Raw genomic sequence first — 20851 nt, forward strand, 5'->3', positions numbered from 1 at the left:
GCACAATCTAATCTCCTCTTTATAGTGCGCTTATTGAATCTAGCACAAGAGCGACACCCAACAACGTCGTGCTCAGGCCCTAAACAAGGAATACACAAAGTATGATAATCTCTATGCGGTATCTGTTTCCCACAAGAAATACAGTTATTCACTTTTTCTGACATCCGTTAAACCACTGAGGCAAGAAAAAACCAAAATATTCCCCAACGGGGTACTTAGCCAACTTTGACTCTGTCTGAAACTCCGGAATCGAAAAATTTCAGAACGCCAACCGGCACTTGCAATACTGCTTCTGCATCGGACCATGCGGCAAAAAAGACTGAGGATATGACGTCGGTCATGCGCATTTGTACCCTGACGTCCTGATGTCAGTCAAATGCGCCTTGACCGACGTCAGTCTTATACTTTGATATTCGGGCCGACCGAGGACAGCGGACTACCCAAGTGTAAGGACTGCAGCAATGTGAGATGAAGAACATCCTTCTTACCCCATCTATCCAGCACTTTGGAATCTATCAGAAGGGGTAGGATTTTTGTCTGTAGAAGCATTAACACCCTTGGGACCCTGAGAAACAGTCTCAGGATCAGCAGCAGGATTTTTGAAAATAAATGTGTGGGAGTCAGAACCCTGTAATATCTGTCTGGCTTACTAGGAGCTGGAGGCAGGGAATCAGGAGCCATGCTAGATTCCTAGAACACATCAACAATGTCTAATACATGAGGTATTGCCAAAGGCCTATGTTGAGGAAGGAGGAAATCCCTAAGCCTCTTTTTTGATTCAGAGAAGTCCTGCCTCTCCCAGTAAAAATGTTCCCTTAAAGTAAGCAAAGTCTCTCCAAAAGAGTAATCCTCAGGAGGAGATGCAGATGGGATGGATTCCTCTGCATCAGAGTACTCATAGGGTGGAACAGAAAATTCCTGATCAGAAGAGGAATCAGAAGAAATAGAAACCTGATCTGAAGATTCATAATCAGTGCCTTGCCTAGGCCTCTTAGCAGGGGGGGGGGGGGTTGGGGGGGGGGGTTGGGAACCCCTGATCAAGGTAATTAAATCCTCAGCCATCTGTTTTTTAGGCATAGGGACCAGAGCACGTGGCTCATGCGTCTGTTTTTAGACATAGAAGTTGTTTTTGACCTTGTTTTTGTTGCTGGCATCGGTTTAATATAAAAATGTTGAGCCCTGAAAACGCCCTCAGAAGCCAGTGCCTGCTCAGCATCTCCAGACCCATCCAAGGGAGAGACATCTGCAGGATCAATACACTCTGAGAATCTCATGGAGTACCGGACTCCGAATGGGTCTCGGTAGAGGCCTGCGACTCGAAAGTAGCTGGTATCAGAAGCTGCGAAAGCGCCTCACTGAGTATCGGCGACTGGCTTAGGAGAAGCTTTGTCGGTTTTGGACCTAGACTGTCTTTTTCCTTGCGTTTCTTGTGAACTCCAGTAGTCTGATTGCTAACAGACGACATTTCAGGATAGTTAATTCTTGAAGCAAAGATATATCTACGCTTAATAGTGCGTTGGTTAAATCTAGCACAAAACAGACAAAGGCACATTGTGAGCAGGGCCTAGGCAAGGAATACAGTACAAATGAAAATCCTTATGAGGTATTTGCTTCCCACAAGTAATGCAATTATTACCTTTTACTGACATCGATAAGGAGCAAGAAAAAGTTTCCCCAACGGGGTACTTAGCTTTAGTTGAAGACTTTGGTTCTGAAACTCTAATACGAAAATTCCAGGAGTCTGCCGACTGGCACTTGCGAACTGCTTCTGCTTCGGACACCACACGGCAAGAAAGGCCAAATAAAATGGCATTGGCTGCATGTTTTATACCCCTGACAACTTGACGTCATGGAAGAGGAGACCGCAACAGACGCAAGACCCAAAACTGTTATTCAGGCCGAATGAGGGCAACCTGCCAGCAGATTACCCCAAATGTAATGACTGCAACAGTAAAACACGAAGTACAGTTTTGTACCCACCATAAATGTAGATGTCCGATAGACATGCAACTGCAGTCATAACATGTGGGTTGTCCTGCCTCAGGCAGCCCTCGGTCGGCCGGATTCCAAAGTCTGGGTCCGACATCGGCTGATGTCGCATTTCTCTCAGACGTCAGAGCGGCTGGAGTACATAAGCATCAGCCGACGTCATTTTCTTCAGTGTTTCTTGCCCCAGATGCCAGGTGCCCTCCAAGGAAGGCTGTAATCAAATTGGAAGACAAAAACAGGATTCCAAACAAATACATGAGCAATAAAACAAATACACCATAACAGATATCCCCAGCTAAGAAGTAAGAGGGATAGGAGTGGACCCTAGGCATAGAGGGGTATGGAGGGAGGGAAAATCCGACTGCATTTGCATGTCTATCGGACATCTACATTTATGGTAGGTACAAAACTGTACTATGTCGTTCAAGAATGCAACTGCAGTCATAACATGTGGGTAGAATACCATAGCTTAGCTGGGGGAGGAGGAATGCTCTAGGAAAAAGATGGTGTGGCAATCAAACCCTGCAGGACTGCTGAAGCAAAGCCTGCTCTGGATCTGGAGTATAGAGGGAGATTGTAGTGTTTGGAGAATGTATGCACGGAACTCCATGTAGCAGCTTCTAGAATTGTCCTTGGTAGGCACCCCTCTTAAGAATGCTGTAGAGGTGGCTGTAGCTCTGGTGGAATGTGGTCTAACATTGGCTGGAACAGTCTTTCCATGAAAGGAATAACAGAATCTGATGCAATGTCCAATCCATTTAGAAATAGTCTGTTTTGAAATTGCTTTTCCTTGGACTGCAGGGGCGTAAGCTACAAAAAGTTGTTCAGACTTCCTACTGGCCTTGGTTCTGTCCAGGTAGTATCGAAGTTGCCTGTGAATGTCCAAGGTATGCAACAGTCTTTCCCCCTTGTTCTCAGGTTTGGGGAAGAAAGCAGGCAGATGAATGGCTTGATTTAAAGAAACCCTAGATACCACCTTTGGCATAAAAGTAGGGTTGGTCCTTAGTGAGACCCTGTCTCTGTGAATAATAAAGGGCGGTATTGCCATTAGGGCCTGTAGCTCCGAAACCCTTCTTGCTGAGGTAATTGCCAACAGGAAAGCTGTCTTCCATGAGAGAAATTGCAAGTCAACTGAAGCTGCTGGCTCAAATGGAGGTAGAGTCAGTTTTTCTAAGACAAAATTGAGATCCCAGGCTGGCACTGGAGCCTTTCTTGGATGCTTAATGTTCCTGATTCCCCTGAGGAATTGCCTTAGTAAGGGGTGAGAAAAAACAGGAGGATCAGTGTTGTATCTAGCTGAAATAGCAGATGCATGTATCTTTATGGAAGAATATGAGAGGCCGTTCTTTAACATACCTGCCAAATATTCCAAGATGAGTGGGATGTTCAACAATGATGCATCATGTCCCTTGCTGGTATTCCAAATACTGAATCTTTTCCACTTTGCTAAGTAAACCTTTCTGGTGGATGGTCTTCGAGCCTCTGTTAGTATCTGCTGAACTTCCTTGGAGAGAGATAAGCTGAAGTTATTTATGGGATCTCCCAGGCTGTTAGCTGCAGTGTCTGAAGATTGGGATGCAGTGTTTCGAAATTGTGTTGTCAAAAGTAGAGGCAACTTGGGGAAGGGCCCACCTCCTGGTGTGACATGCTCCGTAGTAGTGGGTACCAGTGTTGTCTTGGCCAGTCCGGAGCTATTATGATTCCCTTGGGTTTCTCTGCTTTGATCTTTAGTAGTACTGAGGTAATCAGTGGCAGAGGTGGGAATGCATAGATTGCTAGGGAGTTCCAGTTGAATGAGAGGGCATCTGTTTTCCAAGCTTTTGGATGGTATGTCCTTGTGCAGAATTTTGGTAGAAAATGGTTTAGGTGAGAGGCAAATAGGTCCACTTCTGGCTTGCCCCATGTCGAAGTGAGTTGTCTGAAGGCCTTCGGATGTAACCTCCACTCGTGTGGATTTGTGAAATTCCTGCTTAGGCTGTCCGCCAACACATTGTCTCTTCCTGGAACAAACTGGGATTGTAACTGAATGTTTAGGCTCAGTGATTTCTCCCAAAGCTGCATTGTCAGTCTGCAAAGGGGGTAAGAGTGGGTGCTCCCTTGCTTGTTTATGTACCACATCACAGTGGTGATGTCGGTCCGTATCATTAAATGGCCTTGCTGGAGTTGGTGTTGAAAGGCCTCGATGGCATGCATTACTGCCAGCATTTCCTTTTGGTTTATATGCAGATGTGTTTCCTTTGGAGACCATTGTCCTTGTATACACCTGCCTTCCATGTGCGCCCCCCATCCAAGGTCTGAGGCGTCTGTAGTCATGGTCTGTGTTATCTGTGGTTTTTTGAATGACATCCCTGTGTTTGCCTGGCTCACCGAGGCCCACCATAGGAATTCCTTTTGTAGGCATGGAATGAGTGGGATGATTGTCTCCAAGTTGTTGCTGTGTTGAGACCAAATACTTTTTAGGTACCATTGAAGCTTCCTCATGTGTAGTCTTGCTAATGGAACCAGGAGAATGCAGGATGCCATGTAACCCAGGGCCTGTAGGCATCTCCTTGCAGTCATCTGGGTGAGTTTTGCTAAACCTTTGAAGTAATGAGTTAACTTCTCTTGCTTGTCTTCTGTCAGGAAAGCCATCTGAGAGGCTGTGTCTAGTTTGGCTCCTAAGAAGATTATTTGCTGGGATGGCTGCAGTCTTGACTTTTGGAAGTTGACTGTGTATCCCAGAGCTTGAAGTAATCGTATGACATAATCCAGGTTTTTTGTCAACATCAATTTGTCGTCCGCTTGTATGAGGCAGTCGTCCAGGTAAGGGTAAATTTATATTCCCTGGAGCCTGCAATGAGCAATTACTGAAGACAGGCATTTTGTAAATACTCTGGGCGCAGTAGATAAGCCAAATGGCAATGCTGAGAATTGATAATGCTCTGGCCCTGCAAGAAATCTGAGGTATCTTCTGCAGCTGTGTCTGATAGGGACATGCAGGTATGCCTCCTTGAGGTCCAGAGTAATCAGCCACGACCCCTTGCCCAGCATGGGAAGGAGTTGCTGTAGAGTCAGCATTTTGAACTTTGGTACCATGAGAAAGGTGTTTAATGCGGACAAGTCCAGTATTGGTCTCCATTGAGATTCTTTTCTTGGAACAAGGAACAGTCTTGTGTTAAACCCCTGGCCTTGTTCTTGTTGTGGAACTCTTTGTATTGCTTTCATCCGAGTCAGCAGAGTGATTTGCTTGATAGCCTCTGCCGTCTGATTTTGTGGCAGGTTTGGCATGCCTTGTTTTCTTGGTAGGGTATGAAAATGAAACCTGTACCCTCGGTTTATAATGTCCAAAATCCATTTGTCCTTTGTCAGTCTTTGCCAATTTTCTGCAAACAGAGATAATTTTCAGCCCAAGGGAGCTTCTAGTTGTTCCCTGGTGGGCGGTAGTAGAGGAAAGTCATTGAGATTGTGGTTGTGGGGCAGGTGAAACCCCTGCATCACTTCTTTGGTTTCCTGGCTGCCATTGTCGTCCCCTGTAAGGGCCTCTGTATTGGCCTCTTCCTCGGCCACGTCTGTTCTTACCCCTTTGAAACTTTTCTGGATTAGGAAAGCACCAGTTTTTTGAAGGCCAATTCCTACTGAATTTGGGGGGTTGAACCTGGAGGAAATCCTTCATAGTCTGAACTGATTTTGCTTTTTCTTCGATGGTCTTTAACACATCCTTAGCATTCGTACCAAAAAGCTTGTTCTTTTCCAAAGGTGCATCCAGAAGTTTTGCTTTTACATGATCTGGTAGAGGTTGATCTTTTAACCAAGCATGTCTACGAATGACTGCCCCTGTCATAGCTGCCCTACATGAAGCTTCCAGTGCATCATATCCACACTGCAGGAAGTGATTGCTTACTTGCCGAGTGTTATGTACAGCTTCCTGCAAAGCCTTCCTGTCTAAGGGATCAGGAGTGGCTAATGTTTTTTGTAAGTCTTCTAACAGATAATCCTGATATTGTAACATATGGAAAAGGCAATTTAAAGCTATCATAGATAAGGTAGTGGATGTGTAAACCTTTTTGCCCCATCTCTCTAATGACCTAGCTTCCCTGTTGGAGGGCAAAGGATTTTTTGAGGTGGAGGCTGAAACTCCTTTAGGCCCCTGTGAAATAGTTTCCAAATCAGCGGTGTGGGCCCTGAATAAATGGGAATGAGTTTCAGGGACCTTGTAATACCTGTCTGGCTTGGCTGGAGCAAGAGGAAGAGAATCAGGGGTAGCACTAGAGTCAGAGTACAAATCAACCAGAACATCAAGTACAGGAGGAATATCTAAGGGCCTGTGCTGAGGCTTCTTAAGGAAAGTCCTAAGGCGCTTCCTAGAATCAGAATATTCTTGACCTTGCCGCTAGAAATGTTCCCTCATGGTGTGCAGAACTTCCCCAAAAGAAATATCCTCAGGAGGGGAGGCCGAGGGGATGGAATCTTCTGCATCCGAGTCCTCATAGGTTTGAAAGAGCTCTTCCTGGCTATCAGAGTGTACAGAGTCCTCAGAATCTTCATCAGGAGGAGTAGGGTCAGAGGGTTCAACCCGGGGCCTTTTATCAGGAGGAGGCTGGGATCCTCTCTCAGGATGGGCCTGTGAACCCCTAATCATGGAAATCAAATCAGCAGCCATGGACATAATTTGTGTCTCTGGAGTTGGCTGAGGTAAGGATTTAGGAGTTATATGCTTTGTTTTGCTGGCTGCCTTAGCCCTAGTGTAGGCCTTAATAGACATGGCCATAGGGGGCCTGGCAGCTCCACGTGCAGGAGTGACCTTGTCTACAGCAATGGTCTCAGGCATTTCCTCGGTTTCGGTATCCGGAGGAAAATCTATAACTGGCGTCGGAGTAATGTCTGGAATCGGAGTCGTCGGTAATGCGGTGTCTTCGGTTCGGAGCAGTGGAGAGACCGTCTCAGAGGGAACCGGAGCACTCGCGCTAAGTTTTGGTGTGGAGTCGGTGGTAGACGCGGGCCGAGGATATCGGTCCCGGTCTTTTTGCTTTTTGGGCGTTTGCGATGTCGGAAGATCCAACGTCATGGTGTAAGCAAAATTATCGCCGAAAAAATCTTCAGTGAACTCCACCCGGCGCCTGAGAGTGCGCTTGTTGAAGCGAGCACAGGCTACACAGGCAGAGACGTCGTGGTCTGGGCCCAGGCAAGGGAGACAATAAGAGTGGAAATCCTTATGAGGTATTTGTTTACCACAAGAAAGACAATTGTTAACTTTTTCAGTAATTTCTGACATCGGTTGAGGCAAGAAAAGGTCCCCAACGGGGTTCTTAGCTTTTTTGATGACTTCGGTATCGTAGAATACAACAGCTGACCGACCGGCACTTGCAAACTGCTTCTGCTTCGGGCACCGCGCGGCAAGAAAGACTGAAGAAAATGGCGTCGGCTGATGCTTATGTACTCCAGCCGCTCTGACATCGGAGAGAAATGCGACATCAGCCGACGTCGGACCCAGACTTTGGAATCTGCCGACCGAGGGCTGCCTGAGGCAGGACAACCCACATGTTATGACTGCAGTTGCATTCTTGAAGGACATCATCAGACATTTCAAAATCCTGATCAGAAGAATCAAAAGGAAAATCAATTCTAGGTCTCTTAGAAAGAGAAGGCTGGCTTCCCCTAATTAAAGTAATAAGGTCTTCAGCCATTCTTGTTTTTTAGGCATATGGGCCTGACCATGTGGTTTGGACATCGGTTTTCTAGGCGTGGGTCGAGTTTTAGGCCTTGAAGAAGAAGATGGTGTTGGGTTGAAATTTAAGTCCATAGGCCTGAATACACCCTCAGAAGCCGGTGCCTGCACAGCGGCTCCGGACCCATCCAAAGTAGAGACATCTGCAAGTTCCATAGTCGAAGAAGCATCTCGCAGCATACCGGACTCCAAATGGGTCTCAGTAGAGGCCTGCGAAGCTGAAGCGAAAGCACCTCACTGAGTACCTGCAAACAGGCTACTAGCTTAACGGAAGCATCAGCAGCTTTGGTCCTATGCGGTCTGTCTTCGTCTTTATCTTTACTTTTTTTTGGAATGTCGGTGGTCGGATGGCTTACTGAAGCCATTTCTGGATAATTAAACAGAGTACTGAAATAGTTTGCTGCAAAAATGGACAGACGATGAATAGTTCCAGGATTGAATATGGCACAAAACTGACAGCGAGGGATGTCGTTGTCTGGGCCTAAGCAAGGAATGCAGCATGAATGAAAATTCATATGAGGTACTTACTTTCCACAGGTAATACAATTGTTAACTTTTACTGACATCGATTTAGAGCAAGAAAAAGGATCCCAAACAGGGTACTTAGCTTTAAGACTTGGGTTCTGAAACTCGAAAATGAAAATTTAGAGTCGGCCGACCGGCACTTGCAAACTGCTTCTGCTTCGGGCACCACGTGGCAAGAAAGACTGATGTAATGGCATCGCTGCATGCTTTATACCCCTGACTATCTGACGTCATGGAAGAAGAGACAGCAACCGACACAGGACCCAAGTCTTTGATATTCAGGCGGGCTGAGGGCTACCTGCAGGCAGATAACCCAAATGTAATGACTGCAACAGTGAAACACTAAGACCATCATATAATCCTGACTCTTATAGCACACTTCCTGCTGCGGAACACTAATTGGGCAGATCTATTGTATTTTTTTTGCCACTTCACACAATTTATTCCCTTAGAACTGTTTATTTTTATTTATTTGACATTTGTTAACCGAGTTAGTCTGGCTGGGCAAGAAGACCTTTTTCAGCAGATGCCCAAGAAGAAAAGCTCCGACATAAAACCAGCAAAACACCCATCATGATATAATACAACAGAGAGGTGTGCAAGTCATTAGAAGCAATAACAAAATATACATTTACATTAATACTGAACACAGTCTTACAGATAGAACATTATACAGATTAAAATATACAGATGTGGGTGCTGTTGACAATTAGCTAAAATACAACTAGTTGGCGTAAGAAAGATGCAAGACTCAAAATGCAATAATTAGAGATAGTGAAGGAAGAGAGAAAAGGGCTGAAATAAATAAGTCAGGTTGGTGTGAGACAGGGGCAAGACCATGTTTTGAGCATGAATGATGTTGGCCTTTTTTTTTTTTTTTTTTTTTTTTTTTAAAACAAACTACTTGTGTTGGCTCTAAGGTCAGTGGAAGTTTATTCCAGGTGTTAGCAAGTGAATGACTATAAAGAAATTTCCCATAAAGTTTATGGGTTTATATACTGACAGGAGATGTCGGTCTGAGCTGCGGATACTACATTTGGGGGAGTATGCAGAGATTACAGTAGAGAGGGCAGGGCAGTGAGACGGATTTGCAAGAATGGAGTGAGTTGAGGTGGAGTTGTGGGAGTAGGAGTTGGTTATGCGCTTCTGGCCACTGAAAAGCTTGTAGGGCAGTGCAGTGATGGGAGCGGTAGGGAAGATTTGCTGCAAATTTGGCTATTTTATTGTAGGTTGATTCTAGTTTGATCAGGAGGTTGGTTTGTATATTAGTGAGAATAGGTGCAACACAGAAGAAAGTAATAATGGAGAAAGAAGAAAACACAAGAATAAAGAATTTCCTTTTTACCAATTTCCCCCTCTGTTGTTCTGCACTTATGTTCACATGCATATCTGCCACAGCTGCAGATAGGGGATGTCATTAGCAACAACAACCAGGTACCTGCCTTGACACCTCATGCTGGATTCTCTTGCTGTCTCCAAGCTAGTTTCTCTGCTGGGTGATATAGGTTGCTCAGGTAGAGGCAAACCAGGTCAGTTCCAGCCCCTAACACATGGAGTGGTACCACCATTACTTTCCTCCAGTCTATAGGAACACTGCCACGGCTGGTTGGCTGGCTGATGGAAGAGTTCTGTTGTGGAACCAAGTAAATAACTTGCCAGCTTCTTTTATTTGTCAAGAGCCTACACTTCAAGCATCAAAATCAAGAATTTACCACACCACCATTTATTACATTTGCTAGCAGTAGAGAGTATATGCCATACATTTAAGTCAAGACTACAGCTGCTTGTTCACTTTCTTGGCCCATACTGTACAAATGAAGTGTGATGCATTTTGGAGAAGTTTGACTTTTTTTTTTTTGCAGACTTGGGTTATGCAAACTGTAATTTGCTGAAAAAGTCACAGAAAAAGAGATAATCTCCTTACAAAGTTAGGAAATTCTGATAATTACAGGATCATACGAGATTACTAGGCTATCGACAGAGGTAATTTCAAGCCTTGCCATTTCATTTCAATGTAATACCACAGAAATGCTAGTTAATACCCAAAATTGCATGTAGTAATGACTGCCCAGGTCCAGGTGGGTAGTAGCACTATTCTCCGTAAGTATTTACAGTACCCCATCCACTCGTCCAGGTTCATTTTGAATAGTGTCATAGAGATGCTCTGTTTCACATGAATAGGTAGCCTGATCCAAAAATGCAGTAGTCATTGGGAGATAAATCTGTCCCTCCAGCATGTCCTATTTAAGTCGCAGGCCATATTTAGGTCCCTGGAACGGGTGGCCCAAGTCCAGATTTATTTATGGATATGTAGCAAATTCATTAGGTTTGGGTCTGAGATTCTTCTGTAAGTCGGGCAGAAGTCTCCGCAAAGAAGTCTACAAGATACAGAGTAAAGTGACAGGGACTTCAGTCAGTGTACTGACTGTTCTGAAGTCCTTTGATCTTTTTTGTTCGAAAACTCTGAGGTCCCCCCAATTGCTGCAGGTGCTTCATTTGGGGATTCAATAATTGCACCCAATTTACAGTCTGCAAACCTGGTCAGTCACAACCTCTTAGTTTTGAACTAAACTTTTGAGAAGTATATAGCAAACAGCAGGGGGCCCAGCACTGACCCCTGTGGCACCCCGCTAGTAACAGGTCGCTGGCTGATGTAGGAGTCACCCACTTTGATAGTGTGTGTCTGGTTTGTGAGCCAGTTAGCAACCCATCTTACGAGTATACTAAGAGTATGGGTGCAACTTACACAGAATGACATACAGCTTTAACCCCCTCCCCCCCAATGACAAAACAAATATGTAGTAATTCCAAGATAAATCATGAAATAAATTTAGCATGACAAACCCTAATTAGAACCGGTTACTACCACTAGTAGTTCCAAAGTACACACTATGCTTCATCTTGTATTTTAAGAAAACACTTCTATGAAGCACTGAAATTGGAAATGGCACATTTCCATCTGTATGCAGTCAAAACTCAACCTACATATTCTGTCACTCCAGTACTGGTCAAAGACACGCCTCTGTCTCACATATAAGCTAACGAATGATGCAATTTCCATGTTTTCTTTTGTCAAGTGGCTTTCGCATATCAAATTCAGGCTGTTTACATTCTGTCACGGTTAACTGTCACACTTAACTGGAATGCATATATTCCTATGCGATTAAATATACTACCAAAAAAAAAAAAAAAACTGATCTGCTATGGATTAAAATACTATTAGTTAAACTGCTACTCTGAATGCAACATACTCTAGTGTAGCATGAATCCGGCGTGAATCAAAACACAGGGTTTGTATAGTACTGTATATAGCATTTACTGCAAAGCTTTTTTTTTAATTACTTAAGACAAAATACAAACAGTTCTACAAACATACATTCAATCAGGATCAAGTTCTGTACCTCAATGTTCCAGTTATGTTGCTCTAGAGTTCGCCGACACTGGTCCATTGACTCAATCCCAGTGAGATCCTGTACAGAAAAAAAAGTAATAAGTCTAATAAAAACACCTGAGCAATGACAAAGCTATTTCTGACTTTTATATTTAGTCCACTCACTTCATAAACTGCGCATGCAATGATGCACTGGAATGGAAAAATGGCAAGAAATACTCAAAGAGGACAGGAAAAAAGTTATGTACTCACCATAACATTCCATCTGAGTTGTTGCTCTTCATTTGTCTTTAACCTGTAGGGACAAGAATCCAGGAGGCCTCCGACTCAGCCGCATTTCTCCATTATCAGATCCGAGCTCCAAGCCACTCCCCAACCCATAATGCCCCCTACCTCCTTACTTCCTTCCGATAGGGTTTGCTGCTCACCCTAGCAATCCAACCTGACAATGTTTTATCCCTTGGAACAACCCAGAAAGTAGAACAAGGAATGACCATTTATGCTAAGAGAAGGGCCATGTCTTTTCCAACCAGACCACCACACAAACCATACAAGGCAGGGGGAAGGAGGGAGGGACGGTTGAAGACAAATTTAGAGTAACAACCTCAGATGGAACGTTACGGTAAGTACATAACTTATTTATATGAAGTTGTCGTCTTAATTTGCTTTTCAACCTGTGGCACAGAGTCTCCAGCTATCAAACACATGGGAGCCCCTCAAGGAAGGATATTCCACAACACAGCAGAGCCAAGGATGCCCAACTTCTGGAAAGAAGGTCCAACTTGTAATGGGAGGCAAACATATGCGAAGATGCCCATGTAGATGCAGAGAAAATGTCATCCAAGGAATCTCTGGACCAAAAGGCAGCTGAAGTAGCCAAACACCTAGTAGAATGCGCCTTAACTTGACCTGGCAGGGACAATCCTTTAGTTGAACACGTCAAAAGAATAGACTGAAATCAAACTAGCAATAGTAACCTTAGAGGTTTCCCTAGAAAGGGCTTAGAGTAGGAAACAAAAAGTTGATCAGACTTGTAAAAGGCCTTTGTCCTGTGTGAGTAAAAACATAACTGTCTATGAACATCCACCAGGTGCAATTTATTCTCCCTTATTGTGAAAGTTTGGAAAGACTAAGTTGATAACCTGACTAATGTTTGAATCAGAGGCTATTTTCGGCAGAAAGGAAGGGTTAGTGCGCAAAGATATCCTATGAAAGATCATGTAAGGATCGATAAGGCCTGAAGCTCCGACACTCTTAGCTGAAGTAATAGCAATTAGGAAGGCTATCTTCTAAGAGGCTGTAGATCCACTGAAGCAGCAGGTCCAAAGGGGGAAGAAACCAAGGCTTGGAGTACCAGAGTAATGCCCTAAAGGGGGTGTAAGGTCCTTGATCAGTGGCCTAAGGAGAAAATTAACCTTGAGAAAGGCTTTGCAGAGTTTAGAAGAGGCTAGAGAAGCTGAATTCTCTCATGTGGAAATTTGAAATCGACGCCAGCTGAACTTTAACCATAGAGGAACTGGCACCCTGTTGAAAAATGCTTACCAGGAACTCTAAGATAACAGGAATCAGAGCAGTGAAAGGATCCAAATCCCGTTGAGATGTCCAAATTGAGAAATGCTTCCACTTATTCAGGTAGACCTTCTTCGCGGAAGATCTGTGAGCCGCTACCAAGATCTTCTTAACCAGAGAAGATAGCCCAGGAGTACTAACTATCATGGGAACTGGAACAGCCAAGTGGGGAGCTTCAGACTGGGCAGATCTGGATGTGGAACCCCTGAAGGATAAGAAAGGAGATCCGGAACTGGCTCCAATGTCCAAAGGAGGACACACGTGAGACCACAGAGAAGGGAACCATACTTGGCAAAGCCAGAAGAGGGGCAATTAGGACAACTGAGCTCCCCAGCCATTGCGCTTTCTGAATGAACTTCAGAATCAGAGGATGTGGAGGAAAAGCATAGAGGAGACTGGAAGGCCAAACATGAACCAGAGCGTCTCTGGGGGTCTCCACCAGAGGGGTAATCAGAGGGAAAAACTAGCTGCACTTTGCATTGGAAGGAGAGGCGAAGAGATTGCAGCAAGGCTGACCCCCCCCTTTAGAAAGATCCATTTCACTACTGAAGGATTCAGGAGACCACTCGTAAGGCATCAGGCTAGACCTGCCGAGTATGTCCGCTAGAATGTTGGACCTCCCGGAAATGTGCATTGCCACCAGAAAACAGTCGGTGGAGATAACCCACTCCCACAATCTCATGGCTTCACGACAAAAGAGGGCAAAAACTGGTCCCCCCCCCCCCCCTGTTTGTTGATGTACCAGCCTACCCACAAGTTGTCTGTCTGGATGGCAATCATCCCTAGGTGAAGATGGACATGAAGGGCTTGCAATGCCAAAAGCACAGTCAACTTCAGGATGTTGATATGCAAACTGGGTCTCCAGGTAAGGCCACATTTCTTGAACCATCCTTCCCAAGAAATGCCCCACCCACCCAAGCAGGGAGCAGTCTGTGGACACTGTGGTCAGAGGGGTGGGAAGAATGAATAGCCTACTGTGAAGGAGATATGGGGACTGAATCCACCACAGAAGAAAATCCGTGCATGCTCACGAGACACCGACAGGATGTGACAGCAGTAGATCTAGAAATGACCACTGGACTGCCAGTGTCCATTAGAGTCCCTCATGTGCAACAGATCTGTCGGAATGAGGGTAATAGTGGCCACCATGGACCCCAACGCCCTTAAAACAAACTCAGCAGGAGGAGAAGGAACTTAAGAATATGCCAGACATGAAGTTTGAGGGACTGTAGTCTGTCGGGTGTGAGAAAATCCTTAGCCTGAATGGTGTCCAACTGGGCTCCAATAAAGTCCAGAACTTGAACCAGTTCTAACAGGGATTTGACATTGATGGTGATACCAAACTGGTGGGTGGTTTGGATTTGGAAATCAAGGCTTGGCAAAGTTGATATCTGGAGGGGGTGGAAAGGAACCAATCATCCAGGGAGGGGGAAGACCTGGAAGTCCTGTAGCCGCAAGTGAACTGCTACCACACCATCACTTTTGTGAACACCCTGGGGGCTGTGGTGAGATCAAAGGGTATAGCTCTAAACTGGTAATGATTGGCTTCAGCTGGAAGCAGAGAAACTTCAGAGAGCTTCTATAGAACAGTTGTGTACCTACCATAAATGTAGATGTTGAGTGTATTCACTGTTACAGTCATTACACTTGGGTTATCCTGCTGGCAGGCGACCCGCAGTCGGCCTGAGTTCCAAAGTCTTGGTCCAGCGTTGGTTGCTGTCGTCTCTTCTCGGACGTCAGTGCGCCAGGGGTATAAAAGTTGCAACAGACGCCATTTTCTTCAGTTTTTCTTGCCCCAGATGTCAGGTGCCCCCAGATAGGAAGGCTGGAAAGATAAAATTAAGCCAAAAAACATGCATATATTACTATAAACATTTCCTTCATCTACATGCAATTACACCACATAGGTAGTATAGAGCTAAGAATTACAGAAAAGTCCCAGCAATGAAAAAAGGGGGATGGTGGGTAACCTGGACTGCAACAGTGAATACACTCTAACATCTACATTTATGGTGGGTACACAACTGTACTATGTTCGTGTTTCACTGTTGCAGTCATTACACTTGGGTAGAATCCCAAAGCTGAGGTTGGGTGGCTGGGCCTAAATTGGATTTGGAGAAGCTACCAAGCCCTGCAGAACTGCAGTGGCAAAGCCTGCTCTGGATTTAGAGTAGAGAGGTAAATGGTAGCGCTTGGTGAAAGTGTGCACTGAGCTCCAGGTTGCAGCTTCTAAAATGTCTTTGGTTGGTACTTCTCTGAGGAAAGCTGCTGAAGGGGCTGCTGCTCTGGTAGAATGAGGGCTAATGCCCTTAGGCACTAATTTGCCATGTTGTGCATAACAGAAACGGATGCAGTGTACTATCCTTTTTGAGATTATCTGCTTTGTAATAGGCTTTCCTTGTGATCCTGCAGCATATGCTACAAACGGTTGCTCAGTTTTTCTGAAAGCTTTTGTTTTGTCCAAGTAGAATCGTAGCCGTCTGTGGATATTCAAAGCGTGCAGAAGTCTCTCCCCTTTATTCTGGGGATTTGGGCAAAAAGTAGGTAAATGCATGGTTTGGTTTAAGGCCACATTGGAGACCACTTTTGGCATGAATGTTGGGTTTGACCTAAGAGAAACCCTGTCCTGATGAAAAATGAGGAAAGGTTCCACAGCCATTAATGCCTGTAACTGAGACTCTTCTTGCTGAAGTTATTGCTAGGAGCAGAGCAGTTTTCCATGACAAGAATTTTAGATCAGCTGTGCTGGCTGGTTCAAAAGGAGGTAGTGCGAGTTTCTCTAAAACAAAATTGAGGTCCCAAGTAGGTACTGGGGCTCTCCTTGGGGGTCTTATATTTTTTGCCCCTCTGAGGTACTGTCGTAGCAGAGGATATGAAAAAATAGGAGGTTCTGTATTGCAATGAGCTGAAATGGCAGAGGCATGGATTTTAATAGACGAGAAAGATGAGCCTTTGTCCAGCATCTCAGTTCGGTATTGTAGAATCTGAGGTATATTAGAGACAAGTGGTTTGAGAACTTGTGCCTGGTTCCAAGCACAGAATCTCTTCCATTTTTCTGCATAAGATTTCCTAGTGCTGGGCCTCCTGGCTTCTAAAATGACATCCATAACAGCTTTAGAGAGAGGTGCAGTCTGAGTGGCTACATTATTTGCCATGCTGCCAGGTTTAGGGTTCTGAGTTGACTGCAGAATCCGATTGTTTTGTTGCGTCAGAAGATGAGGAATTTGAGGTAGAAGCCAAGCTGGGTCTTGAGACAAACTCTTTAGGATTGGGTACCAGTGCTGGTGTGGCTAGTCTGGGGCTATCAGGATCATTTTTGGCCTTTCTTGTCTGACTTTTAGTAGCACCTTGGTAAGAAGAGGCATCGGAGGGAAGGCACAGACTGTCCAGCTGAATGAGAGAGCATCCACTTTCCATGCTTGAGAGTGATAGGTTCTTGTGCAAAATTTCTGTATTTGGTAATTGTGAGGGGAAGCAAAAAGATCCATGTCTGGGCATCCCCATTTCCTCGTTATCATGCTGAATACTTGCGGATTTAGCTTCCATTCATGAGGATCCATTTGATTTCTGCTTAGTTAGTCTGCCAGTGTATTTTTTGTTCCTGGCAGGAATTGTGCCTGCAGATGTACTTGATAGGTCAGTGCTGTGTTCCACAAAGTCATGGTTTGTCTGCGTAGGGGGTAGGAATGTGTGCCCCCTTGGTTGTTTATGTACCACATAACTGTGGTATTGTCCGTCATTATTAATAGTTGTCCTGGATGTATTAGGTCCTTGAAAGCTGTCAGGGCATTCTGTCAGCTAGCATCTCTTTTTGATTGATGTGAAGATGCATTTGTTTCTTGGGCCACGTGCCCTGAATACATTTTCCTGCCATATGTGCCCCCCAGGCATAATCCGATGCATCCGTTGTTATAATGTGCCTGGCTGTGGGTAAGGTGAAAGGCTGTCCCTTGTTGTGGTGACAAGCCTAGGACCACCATCGAAACTCCTGTTGTAGGCAGGGGAATTAAAGTTATGATAGTTTCCAGGCTGTGACAATGCAGAGTCCAAACACTTTTTAAATACCATTGTAGTTTCCTCATATGCAGTTTTGCATATGGAATTGGTAGAATGCAGGATGCCATGAAGCCCAGGGCCTGCAGAATTTTTCTTGCAAGGAGCTAGGTTTTTGTTGCCATCATTTGAAAGCAATGAGAGTCAGTTGCCTTTGTCTGGCGTGAGATAAGCCATCTGAGCAGTTGTATTTAAGCTTGCACCCAGGAATATTATCTCTTGAGAGGGCACTAGTTTTGATTTATTTTCGTTTACTGTCTACCCTAGGCAAATTAGCAATCTTTTTACAAACGCCAGATGCTTCAGAAGAATGTCCTTGCTCTCTGCTTGAATAAGGCAGTCATCCAAGTAGGGATATATATGAATTCCTTTTTGTCTGCAAAATGAAATTACTGGTGCCAAGCATTTTGTGAAGACCCTAGGCACAGTAGATAAGCCAAAGGGCAGTGCAGAGAATTGGTAATGCATTGAGCCTGCTATGAATCGGAGGTATCTTTTGCAAGATTGTCTGATTGGGACATGCAGGTATGCCCCCTTGAGGTCCAAAGTAACTAGCCAAGCCTTCTTGCCCAGCATGGGCAGAAGTTACTGTAGCGTTAACATTTTGAATTTTGGAACATCCAGGAAAGTATTTAGGATTGACAGGTCCAGTACTGGTCTCCAGGTTTTGTCCTTTCTGGGTACTAAGAAAAACGTCTCGAGTAAAATCCTTGTCCCTGTTCTTGCTGTGGAACTTTCTGAATACCTCCCACGTCCTTAAGAGCATCAATCTGTTTTTGTACCTCTGCCCATTGGTTTTGTGGCAGGTCTGGCATACCTTTTGATTTTGGAAGCAAATGGAAGTGGAACCTGTAACCCTGATAAACAATATTCAGCACCCATTGGTCCTGGGTGATCATGTGCCAATTTTTTGAGAAAAGTGCTAGCTTTCCCCCTAGGGGTGCTGTCAAAAGTTAAGTGCTTGGCATTTGTAGAGGGAAGTCATTGGGACCGTTTCCTATAAGGTTGTGATTTGTCTTCCCCTCCTTTGGGTGCTGAAGCACCCCATTGTTTAGGTCTGCAGGAACCTCGGGGCTAAAATCTGCCTCTTTGTGGCCTGACAATGGAAATGACCAATTTTTTGAAGGCAAGTTTCTGCTAAATCTAGGTGGTTGAACTTGTAAGAAATCTTTCACTGTCTGCATTGACTTTGCTTTATCTTCCATTTTCTTTAACATCTCTTCTGCCTTAACACCAAAGTATCATGCTGTAATGGAGCATCCAATAATTTTACTTTAACATGGTCAGGTAAACTTTGTTCTTTCAACCAAGCATGCCTTCGAATAACAGAGCCTGTAACTGCGGCTCTACAAGAAGCCTCTAATAAATCAAAACCACATTGCAGAGTATGCTTTCCCACTTGTTCAACTGCATGCAATAAATCCTGCATTTCCTTACTGTCAGGACTTTCTGTATTTGAAACCATTTTCTGTTTTAACAATGACATGAGGTACTGTTGATATTTAAGCATGTGAAACTGGTAGTTTAAAGCTCTTACAGCTAAAGTAGCAGAAGTGTAAACTCCCCCCCCCCCCCCCCCCATCTGTCCAGAGCTCTGGAATCCCTATCAGAGGGGACAAGATTTTTAGCAGTGGAAGCCTTAACCCCTTTAGGACCCTGAGAAATTGTTTTGGGTCTGCAGCGGGGTTTTTGTAAACAAATTTATGAGAGTCAGGGACCCTGTAGTACCTGTCTGGCTTGACTGGTGCAGGGGGTAAAGAATCAGGAGACAGACTGGATTCAGAAAAAACATCAACAACATCAAGCACAGATAGCCAGGGGCCTGTGCTGAGGCAATAAAAGGAAGTCTATGAGCCTTTTCTTGATTCTGAATAATCCTGGCTCTCCCAATGGAAATGCTCCCTCATGGTGTGCAGGGTTTCCCCAAAAGAATAATCCTCAGGTGGAGAGGCTGAAAGTATGGACTCTTCTGCATCAGAGTCCTCATAGTGAGGGAGAGAATATCCCTGATCAGAAGAGGAATCAGAGGAAATGGAAACCTGCTCAGAGGAATCATAGTCAGTGTCTTGAATAGGCCTTTTGTCAGGAGGGGGATGGCAACCCCTGATTAAAGTAAATTAGGTCTTATCCATGCAAAAGAAACAGATGCTTAAAATGGCCAGACTGTTCTGGAGAATGCTGTACTTATTTCCTTATCTTTAATGGTGTTTTTGACTTTGCTGCTGTAGTGGGCTTAATTTTAAGCTGTGAAGGCCTGAAAACACCCTCAGATGCAGATGCCTGCTCAGCGGCTCCGGACCCATCTGAGGGAATAGTTTCCGTAGGCCCAATACCTTGAGTTTCCACAGGCCTCGGTGTCTTCACATGGCTGTCTGTTAAGGCCTGTGGCTCTGAGGTAGCGGGTGTCAGGGGCTGCGAAAGCGCCTCACTGAGAACCGGCGACTGGCCAAGAAGAGTCTTCGTCATCAGTTTTGGACCTCGGATGCCTGTCCTTTTCTTTGTCTTTGTGTTTTTTATAAATTCCGGTCGTCGGTTGTTCCGACGGCATTATGTAATTAAATCTTCGGCCAAAATAATGTAAGGCAAAATCAAACAGACATTTAATAGTGCGTTTATTGAATCTACCACAAAACCGACAACTAGTAACGTCGTGGTCAGGGCCTAGGCAAGGAATACAGTAAGAGTGAAAGTCCTTATGAGGCATTTGCTTCCCACAAGAAATATAACTATTAACTTTTAGTGACATCAGTCTGGAGCAAGAAAAAGTTTCACCAACGGGGTACTTAGCTTTATTGAAGACTTCAGTTCTGAAACTCAATTTTGAGAATCTCAGGAGTCGGCCGACCAGCACTTGCAAACTGCTTTTGGTTCGGGCACTGCGAGGCAAGTAAGACTGAAGAAAATGGCGTCTGTTGCAACTTTTATACCCCTGGCGCACTGACATCAGGGAAGAGGCAACAGCAACCAACGCCGGACCAAGACTTTGGAACTCGGGTCGCCTCCCAGCAGGATAACCCAAGTGTAATGAATGCAACAGTGAAACACGAACATCCATTTTGATGTGATAGTACGCGTCTTGCAGATCTACTGAGCACATCCAGTCTTTCACTTGCAGAAAAAGCAGGACAGATTGAAGTGTGACCATCCGGAATTTCTTCTTGGCAACTGACAGGTTCAGGTTAGAAAGATCTAGAATTGGTCTCAAGTCCCCTGTTTTCTTTGGCACTAAAAAGAACCTGGAATAAATGCCTAATCTGGACTGGTCTGGGGGGACAGGCTGGGTGACTTACTAGTAGCTTGGAAATCTCCTGTGCTACAGACTCCCTTTGCGTGGGCGGAACGTCTAGGATAAGTTTGGCCAGAAGTGACCTTCACAGAAAGGAAATTGTATATCCTCTGGATAATTCTCAACAGCCATTGATAGTCTGTAATAGACTCCCAGGCTGTTCGGTGTAGTGATAGTAGACTCCCAACTGCCTCCAAAGATGAGCAGCCGGGCACCCTTCAGGGCTGCTGCGCGGGCCTCTCCAAGAATGAGTCCCGAGGCAATACAGTTGTATACACTTACCATAAATGTAGATGTTAGAGAGTGTATCTGGTCAGTCGTTCCCTTCCAAAAG

General features: G+C 44.8%; 1 protein-coding gene across 1 annotated transcript in view; it reads right to left on the reverse strand.

Moving 5' to 3' along the window:
• Positions 1-20851, reverse strand: part of FAF2 (Fas associated factor family member 2) — a 2444504-nt gene that overhangs the window by 2248302 nt on the left and 175351 nt on the right. The window contains exon 2 of the mRNA XM_044069362.1: positions 11620-11688. Coding sequence (XP_043925297.1) covers positions 11620-11688 — 69 coding nt within the window. The remainder of the gene's footprint in view (positions 1-11619; positions 11689-20851) is intronic.

Source organism: Protopterus annectens, chromosome 4.part0, assembly GCF_019279795.1.
Source record: "Protopterus annectens isolate FY-2018-M chromosome 4.part0, PAN1.0, whole genome shotgun sequence".
Lineage (NCBI taxonomy): Eukaryota > Metazoa > Chordata > Ceratodontiformes > Protopteridae > Protopterus > Protopterus annectens.